General features: G+C 39.1%; 1 protein-coding gene across 1 annotated transcript; it reads right to left on the bottom strand.

Moving 5' to 3' along the window:
* Nucleotides 1–2,219: 2,219 nt before the first annotated feature.
* On the bottom strand, nucleotides 2,220–6,412 carry LOC142095390 (keratin, type I cytoskeletal 42-like). The gene is made up of 6 exons (XM_075178341.1): nucleotides 6,191–6,412; nucleotides 4,749–4,831; nucleotides 4,188–4,344; nucleotides 3,855–4,016; nucleotides 2,713–2,838; nucleotides 2,220–2,444 (listed from the first exon to the last, which is right to left on the bottom strand). Exons 1-6 carry the CDS (start codon nucleotides 6,398–6,400, stop codon nucleotides 2,220–2,222), a joined length of 963 nt encoding a protein of 320 aa, XP_075034442.1. The 5' UTR covers nucleotides 6,401–6,412.
* Nucleotides 6,413–10,235: the final 3,823 nt, after the last annotated feature.

Here is a 10,235-nt window from a genome sequence, read left to right on the forward strand (position 1 = left end):
TTGACATGTGATTGTCTGCCAAACTGCGAAACAAATCAGACCATTAGTCTATTGAAGAAATACATTATTCTATCAGTCCATTGGTTATGTGGTGCCCTACATAGTGAAAAACCTTTTGTGTATATCTTAAAGTATTGTACAAGGAGACAATCAGCTGAGCGGGTAAGAGCTGTAAGTGTCCTTGTTAGTCAGCTACAGGGCACCTAAAGGAGAGGAGCCACTATCAGTGTTGTGCTACACAGAGGGGCCATAAAAGGTGAGATATAAAAACAATAACATTAACAGAAGGGACACAGAGGAGAGGAGGAGTAGAAAGGGGTAGAAGGACAGAAATAATTAACAGAGAAAACAAGAAAACTAGACCAAAATGGGTAGAGAGAGACAGATATTAAAATAAGAGAGATCGAGGGAGAGAGAGAGAGATCAATGTAAAGATAGAAAGAGACTTTAAGAAGATAGGAGACATAAAAAGACATCACCCGAATAAAGGAAACAAAAGGAATATATCATAGAAAGATTAAATTCTTACTAAATAGATAGGAGAGCAGGTTGAGAAGGTAAGAGAGGAAAAAACTGACATAATATGAAAAGAAACATGTATACCTGATAGGAGCAAAATGTAGAAGAGACTGACAGGCAGTGGGAGGTAAGAGTCAGTCAGTAAATTTAGATGTCAGACTAATAACATAGAAAAGTGGTCAGAATCAGTAGACAAACTGCAACAGCAGAGCATGATGCTGCCAAGACAAATAAAAGGAATATTGCTGAAGACCAATCCAACATCTATAAAATGGGAACCTAAGCTGCCAATCCAAAAGCATACACCAACTGAATCATCTGGATCATAACACCACTTTTCCCACTGTTTTGATTTAAATGGAAGTTGCATACTCCACTCCCTAAAATTGTCTCCCTTGAATCCCTCCCTATTATTTTCTGACCACATTGAGACTTCCTTGATGTGCTGCAGCCCTTCCTGGCACTGGCTGAGGGCTCTGAGACATGGAGGAGAAGACCCATCCAGTGGAGCACATCAGTCATCACAAGTGCCATGAAGAGATAGAGGCATGACAGCTCAGGTGTGCTGCTTGCAGGGAGTGCTACCATTTTCAGACTATACTCAGGTGCCAGTGCAGGTCAAGTATGACCCATGTCAGGGCTACATTTCCAGCATGGGTCCTTGGCAGTAGAGACTTTTGATTAAAAGACAGCAACTGAAAACACTGCGAAAGCTTGTGTCATTGAGGGAACAGGAGAATTTAAAATAATGTTCAACCCATAAATTAAACAGTTTGTCCACCCTCCCAGTATAAAGTCAGGTAGTTGTATTTAACAGTGATGGGGGATTTGTCTGGAAGGGAGTACATAATAGGCTTGCTTTGACTTCAGCTTAATCACAAGCTGCTTTCTCTAGAGATATCACACCCCCCTCCCCACCAAATTTTAAGTGACCTATTTGCTGTCAAATACAGTGATTAAGTGTACGATGAGAGGTAGAAAAAATAATTTAAGTCTTTAATTTACAACTTCCAGCAGTCACAAGTGTGTACTGATTTTCCATGCTGCCACATTAAAATTTCTACTTTGATTTATTACAAGAATAGTATTATTTATCACTTTTAAGGTCATTTGTAAAGCTATATATTAAATAGGATAGATAATAAAAGAATATAGAGACTGATCTTTTATAGTCATTTATTAGGGAAGTTAACAGGAGTAATTATTAATATTTTTGACTACTTCCCTCCCTTCCAATTCCTTTACCTAAATCCAATTAACATAGGTCAAACAATTAAAATAGTCTAATTCATTGGGCTCTGGAACTTGTTGGGGTCTTGACTCTCTTAGCATAACAATGACATTCTCTCTCAGAAGCTAGGGAAAAAATAATCGCCATTTATGACCACTGACCAGACCAGCACAGTTACGTTAGTTAACTAGTCATTTAGAATTTCTAAACCGAGGATAAATCAATTTGTTGTACATTTCATATTCTAAACTCCAATATCTTTTTATCCATAACACATGACATTTAAAAACTATAAAAGTTTCCTCTAACAATTTTATGGTCATCATCATTTTTAAGTGAAGGAAGCCTTAATTTAGCTATTCAGTGAGCGTTTATTAAACTTACTACAAAACTGAGAAGTGTCAATTTAATGTAAATTTTAAGCCAGCATTACTGAACTGAATGGCAGCTGTATAATACATTGCTGAACTTACTGGATGTTATGTCCATCCAAGAGGCGTTTGTAGGTGGCGATCTCCATCTCCAGGTGGGTCTTCTGATCCATCAGGATCTTGTACTCATAGTTCTGACGTTCCAGATCAGATCTGATTTGAGCCAGCTGAGACTCCACATTATCGATCATAGCTTGTAACTGGGCGATTTGGGAACCATAAGTAGCTTGTGTCTCTGCCAAAGTGCATTCCAGGGCTGAAGTCTATATTTGAGAATTTGACAATAGCATAAAATAATGCACACAGAGAGCATGCAATGGACAATGGGTAATTTTTTTGCATCATTAAATGTTATTATCTATGGAGTTATTTGAGATAGGCCAACTGAACTATATCCACCAAATTGTGGTTTTCAAGCTCACTTTTTAAATGTTAGCCGCAACAGACATTTGTTACATGCCACCGCATCAGTATGTAATAGAAGACAAGGGAAAACTACTAATTATTAGAATTCCAACTATTTTTACATACCATGCTCAACTGGCTCTGCAGTTCAATTTCCAGGGTCTGGACACAGCGCTTCAGCTCAATGACCTCGGTTTGCACAGACTGGAGTTGCTGTGAGCCTGAAGCCACCTGACAATTTAGCTCTTCACTCTGCCAATACAATTAAAAGTGTTACAAAGGCAATGGATGGATGCTGCTAATAGAATGACCAATTTTCTTAGTGGTGCTTTAACAAAAGTAAAACCTGCTTTTTGTTTGTCTGAATATGCTGAAGAAACTGACTACTTAAATTTCCCAATGGAGCCAAGTATTGTTTTGTCATATGTACCAGGCATATATTTATGCTCACAATAGTGGATAATGGCATCAGGAACAGAATCTAGAATCATATCAAAGAAAGTGGAGCATGTATGACCTCTTCAATCAGTAATGTTAGTCTGGTGCGGGCGACTTACTCTTTGTTTCAATGAACTCAGGGCGATGTTCTCTAGAATTCCTGAAGCTTGATTAATGTTTGAATATCTACAAGTCAAGTGAGGGGCTCTTTGCATATTTTAATGAAGATGTAGCCTCAGAAAAACTGATTGGAGCCGGGCAATAAGCTGGGGGCATTGTTTGCATACCACTCACAGATCTTATTCTCCATCTGGGCATATTAGAAAATCATGAGTGTTTTTGTTGTGATATGGCATGAAAAAATGTGTGGACTGGTGGGTACCCATCATTGTTTGGTTGATACAATATGTTTAGTGTTTCACCTATAAGTTAATAAAAGCATTAGATATGAGAAATGCAATGCATGTTCAAGGAGTTAGGCAGAGGTTCCCAAACTGTGTGCCTAGGCTCCATGGGGTGCCTCAGCGATCTCACAGGGGTGCCTAGGTCAGGGCCAGTGGTAAACAAGGCGGGGGACTACTTGGTAATTATTTTGGCTGAGGGTGCCTTGAAAAAAATTAGGGTATATAATTCTAAGTATTTTTTACAACTAACAATTTTTCTTCCCTTCCTGTATTTTATTTGTTTAATCAACCATAGGATTTTCAATTGAATAAAAAAAAGTGACAGGCAGTTTATGTGACTTGGGTGTTTATTACTTTGCAATGGGTTATTATTATTAATTTAAAACAAAAATATAATTAATTATATTGAAACCAATAGTATTCTACCCTTTGTCTGAAAATATCATCAGCGTCTCTCAGGTTCCTCTCCATCAGGTTTTCATATTCATCCCGGATTTCAGACAGGGCTCTATTGAGGTCAATGGATGGGGCAGCATTCATTTCCACGTTGATTCTAGCCCCAAGCTGGGCATGAAGGCTGTTTACTTCCTAAAGAGATGAGAAATGTATACACAATAATACATAACAATGAGAGTAATGTAACACACAGATTATTTTTACTACAATAAATGTCTGGATCCAAGAAAATCTATTTTTTGCTCTCTTACCCTTCCTGAGGTTTATTTTTACATTTCTCTAGGTTTTATAACTGAAGATTACCTCTTCATGATTTCTTTTCATCTCCTGCAATTCTTCCTGGAGGCTCTGAACTTGCATCTCCAGGTCACATGTCTCCTGGTTCAGTCCATCTAGCACTCTGCGCAGAGCGTTTCCATCAGATTCAGCACTATTACTCATACGCCGTTCAATCTCATACCTGGAGAGTACAAAGCAGCCTTATTAATTTACTAGCTTAATAGGCAAACCCGGCACAAGTGTAGGAAAGCATTATTTAGGGTGAAGCATTGAATGTAATATTTTTTATTTTATTTGCTTTTTTGCTTTTTAGTGCAACTTGGTTTTTACCATACACAAAAGAGCGGCATCATCATTTTCAATCCACAATTGCACATTTAGGGTGTTATCTACCAGATCCTTTTCATTTCATAGTCAGTGTGTAAATTACTGCAAATTCTTCATCTAACATATCCTACCCCTAGTCATAACAGGGTCATCTTCCCTCTTGTAGTAAAATCAGTTTGCCTTTATAATACCTTTCTAGTAAATACTGTGTACATAGCAGACATGATATAGAGAAACATGTAATAATAAAATATATACTTGTCACGGAAGTCATCAGCAGCCAGTCTGGCATTGTCAATCTGTAGAACAATCCTGGCATTGTCTGTTGTAGCTGCAGAAATCTGTAAAAGATATTAACCCATGACGCTCAATGACATGATGTAGTTGCTTTGCTGAATTAGGCCCTCATTTAGAGATGAATGTCCTTTTTCTTGTATAAAATACACTTTTTTGTACTTCTATACTGCACACAAAAAATGCATCCGTAAATGTCTGCATGCAGATTCAGCAATCTTATATTTACGACTTCTTATATTTAGAGAGGAGGAATGGAGGAGGGATGGGGGTCAAACATAAGCTAAGGTGGAAGATACGCTTTTCAGCGGGCATATATCTTGTGGGTGTTTCATCTCTGCTGCAAAGATGTGTTGATGATGATCATCATCAAAACAGACCTTTGCATTGATGAATTAATTAAAAATAATTAATTAAACAGATGATTTAATTACATGAATTAAAAAAACTGTGCTTCCTCTTTGCCAACAAAAATGATCCATGCACCATCGTTCATATCCTGGGTTGGTTGCCACTAATGCGGGGAGAATGAACAGTATGAGCTACCCCTGCAGAAGTCGAAATCAGCACCAGGCTATGACATGCTGGGCTGGTCCCACTATAACAGGGAAACCCACAGTGTGGGGTCCCCCTATTATAGTTGGACACAGCTGCAGCCTGTTCAGCACAGAGATGAATTCCCAATAGAATCAGGCTGGCAACCAAAATACACTTTAATCCTAGCAAAAAAACCAACCCCTTGCTGAATGCACAGGAGCTTCTACCAAAACCCCTGTGCAGTGGGTATTAATAAGCTGTTAAACTTGAAAACAAAACATTTTTGTAGGTGGTATTACTGGTCCCAGAAAATAAAAATTTATTTATTTAATTGAACATTAAATCACCAGTGATCATCAAGCTGATGAAAATGACTAGCCTCTCTACAGCATCATGATAAGCTTACAGTATCTTGATACACTTTAAACATATCTTCATTCAGATGCATTTAACATACTATGTTGAGTTGCATGTACCTTAAGATATGTACATCCCAGAATGAACACATAAGTGTGTGATTTTTTTTCCTGCATGCATTTTGCATCTACATTTTGGATGCAAATGAGTCTAACACTACATGAGGTCCATAGTTTTTAATTTTAGATGAGCAAGGATATGATTAGTTTTATACTGTTGTACATATTTTTGAGAAGCAAATAAATACAGTGAATGCATATGTACTAGTTTGTTATATTGCTGCTAATCCTATAGCTGAAATTAAAGGTTACATACGATTTTGTATCTTTATCATCATCATCATCATCATCTATATATCTTTAGTAAAATGTCATAAGATGCAAATTGATTACTTATCGTTGCTAATCATATTGATTTTCTTTTACCTGAAAAATACTTTTCTGATAGTTTACCTGGTTCTGGAGGTCTGAAATAATTCTGAAGTACTGACTGGAGTCGGGCAATGAGCTGGTGGCATTGTTTGCATACCACTCACAGATCTTCTTCTCCAGTTGGGCATTTTCCTCTTCTAGAGCACTGACTTTATCCAGGTAGGATGATAAGCGATCATTCAATATCTGCATGGTTTGCTTCTCATTGATATTGAGCAGGCTATCATTCATCCAACCACCATGGCCTCCAGAGCTGTAATGTGTAGCATGACTATGGCCTCCATGATGATTGATAGATGGGTGCTTGGAGACTGCTTTACAACTTGATCCACCATAGCCACTGAAAGCTTTGTGGTGGCCTTGATGATGGGACATATTGGATCCTCCATAATGGACTTTATGGGAGCCTCCATTATGTGACAAATTAGAGCCTCCATGATGGGAAATGTGAGAACCTCCATGATGGGAATTTCCAAGATGAGATGAGCCAACATGAGATTTATGGAAGCCGCCATGATGAGAAAGATGTGATTTATTATGATGGATCAAATGAGATACTCCTCCGGCATGTGACAAATGGGAGCCTCCATGATGGGAATTTTGAGAACCTCCATGACACAAGTTGTTGGAACTTCCATGATGGGACATATGTGATCCCTTTCCATAATGGGATCCTCCATGATGAGCTGTTGAAAAATGACTGAACACTTTGGGACAATGCCCTCCTGTGTGGTAGCCTCCTTTTAGGGCTCCAATTAAAGAATAGCTGTGCTTGGTGTTATGTCTCATGGTGATGGTGGAGAGCAATGAAGTTGGAAACACAAATTACAGGATCTTAGTCTATGAATGAAGTGCTGTGTTGCCTGCTTTGGCTTTCTATTTATAGATAGAGAAAGAGGCGTTGAAGAAATCTGGACAATCTTCATGTGCTTTTGCTAGCGTCATGTATGGGTTCTGCATTATTGACCAATCAATTTTAGGTTGAACAACTGGGGTTTGTTTTTTATAAGGAATAGTGCTTACGTAAGGTGGAGAGGGTCCTTGTACATTTATTATTATGCAGCACATCAGACATTTCCACACCCTGATAAACTACATAAACTCTGAGTTTATTTCAAGATGAAAAGTAATGAAATTATTGTTAACCTATGACAAATTTTAATACCTGAGTAATACATTTATAGGGCATGCTTTACATTCTCTTTTACGACCAGTGATTAAGGTGATGTTTTAATGAATGACTAAGGAAAACTAAAGACGAAATATATCTATCTATCTATCTATCTATCTATCTATCTATCTATCTATCTATCTATCTATCTATCTATCTCTTTGCCTATCTACATGAGTAAATGTTGTGTTGAAAGCTGTGTTTGTTAGGAGCTAGTTGCACTCACAAGCCTGTGACATTCCCTGGCTTGTGCATTAACAAACGTGCTCTCCTCTGAATTGTGCACCCACACACCTGTGCCCTTCACTGTTTTGTGCACCCACACATCTGTGCCCTGCCCTGACATTTGCTCACATAAACCTGTGCTCTTTCCTGAACTGAGCACCTACACACCTGTGTGCACCCCTTACCATTACAACCAGACATGTGCCCTTCACTTACTTGTAAGCCAACAAAGATGTGCTATCCCCTGAATTGTGCACCAACACACATAGCTGTTGTTCTCTCTTCACTATAATCTTCTCTTTAGCCTGAATATAATCAGACAGACAGCATAACCTTTCCTACTTCAATGTTGTTTATTCAAGTAGTTAAGAATGTTATAATTCAAGTGGTAAAACTGTAATACAGAAATAAGGAAATACATTTACAACATGAACAAATGTATTGTAATGCAAACATGAAAACACATGACAAGAGTGCATAACTAGGGAGCAATCTTACCATTGATGCTGTGCTTAGGGGAGAGATATACTGCACCTCTTGCTTCTAGCATGTAATATCTAAAATGGAGGCCGTAGCTACCCATGGTGCTTTGGTGAATAAACTACAGAGGCTCTGAGAGTTCAATTTAAGTTAATATCAGATGGAGTTTACCAGATGGAGTTTACACAGAATACATACATATATAAATACATAACTGCTGAAGGCATAACACTCCCCACCTGGTATCAATTGATGCCACCACTTAAGTCCTCTGAAGGTAACAACAAGATTAGCTCAGAAACTGGTCTAAGAAATAACTTAGTCTCTCCGTGCTTGCAAATCTTGACTTTGACCTTACGGACCTTCCCATCTTTGCTTGGGAATGTTTTGGTGACAAGACTTAAAGGCCACTCATTGCGCTGTGATTGACAATCTCTGGCGAGCACAATGTCACCAGGTTTTAAGTTAGGTTTGGCAACTTGCCACTTGTCCCTTGATTGCAGCGTAGAGATGTACTGTCTCTTCCACCTGTCCCAGAAGGTGTTTGCAAGACTTTGTACTTGCCTCCATTGACGTTTATATAAGTCTTTGGTGTTGAACTCTCCAGGAGGGGCATGGAGAGTCCCAATTTTCTGGGTAAGAAGAGTGGCAGGTGTAAGCAGGAATGGGTCTTCTGGGTCATTAGAAACTGAAGTCAGAGGTCTAGCATTGACAATAGCTGAGACTTCAGCCATGAAGGATTGTTAAACACTCGTGAGTGAGTCTTGCAGTTCCTACTTGTAAGAAGATGGAATCAAGGATTCTGCGAATTATACCGATCATTCTTTCCCAGGTCCCTCCCATATGAGAAGAATGAGGTGGGCTGAAGGTCCATGCACAACCCTGTTCACTAAGGTATCTCTGCACACCTTTCGTGTCGATGTTCGAGCAAATTTGTAGTTCTTTGGCTGCTCCAACGAAGTTAGTGCCTCTGTCGGAGCGGATGTGTTTTATAGGACCACGGATGGCAATAAGACGTCTGAGAGCATTAATGAAGCTTGAAGTGTCCATTGATTCTATGACTTCATTATTGAACAGCTCTGATAGCCATACAGGTGAATACAACTGCCCAGCGCTTACTGCTCACATTCGCCCCTCTTGTATGTCGGGTGATGACAGTCCAGGGACCAAATACATCAAGACCAACGCTAGAAAAGGGAGGTTCTGTACTAAGCCTGTCTGCTGGAAGATTGGCCATTTTCTGAGTTTGAGAAGTACCACGAAGTCTGCGACAAGTGATACATTTGAAGATTATGTTACTTACACGTCGATTTGCTCCAATAATCCAGAACCCAGCTGATCGTAGAGCCCCTTCGGTAAATAATCGTCCCTGATCTTTGACTTCATTGTGATAGTGTTGCACAATTAAAGAAGTAACGTGGTGACTTCCAGGAATGATTAATAGATGTTTCTCATTGGATTCTAAGTTTGCTTATTCAAGGCGACCTCCTACTCTCTGCAAATTATGCTTGTCGTGGAATGGGTCTAGCTTCTTCAGGGCGCTGTCTCTAAGAATAGGTTTTCCACTGGTAATACAGTCAATATCTCTAGTATAGGCTTGACGTTGCACAACACGGATAATGAGGTTCTTGGATTGTTGTGTCTCTGTTACTATGTAAGTATTTTGACAGTGATGCCAACCCTTACATCCATTTGCATTTACATGTGTTGTGTTTTTAAATGGCCGAGCTATGTGGGTTAGGCAAGTTAAAGCTCTGACAAGCGATTTCCAAGTTGAGAACCTTTGAAATCTGTGAGGCTCCAATTGACAATCTGAAATTGTGGTATGGATTGTAGTCACTTGTGTACGGATTTCAACATCTGAGTCTGCGTCTACTAACTCAAATGTGTGGCTTTCTGGATTGCTCCAATCTGCTTTGTACAAGAATTCAGGTCCTGTGAGCCATGAAGTGTCTTTAAGGAGATTGGCTGTGACAGCTCTTGTAGCGTGGTCTGCAGCATTGTGAACAGTATATACATAATGCCACTGTTTTGGATTGGTAGATCTCCTAATCCGTAGCACTCGATTGCTGACATAAACATGAAATCGTCTGGTCTCATTGTTAATGTAGCCTAACACTACTTTACTGTCTGTGTAGAATTTTGCTTCTGCAAGCTTAATAGGCAACTCTGATGCGATGTGTTCAGCTA

This window comes from Mixophyes fleayi, chromosome 6 (assembly GCF_038048845.1).
Source record: "Mixophyes fleayi isolate aMixFle1 chromosome 6, aMixFle1.hap1, whole genome shotgun sequence".
NCBI classification, from domain to species: domain Eukaryota; kingdom Metazoa; phylum Chordata; class Amphibia; order Anura; family Limnodynastidae; genus Mixophyes; species Mixophyes fleayi.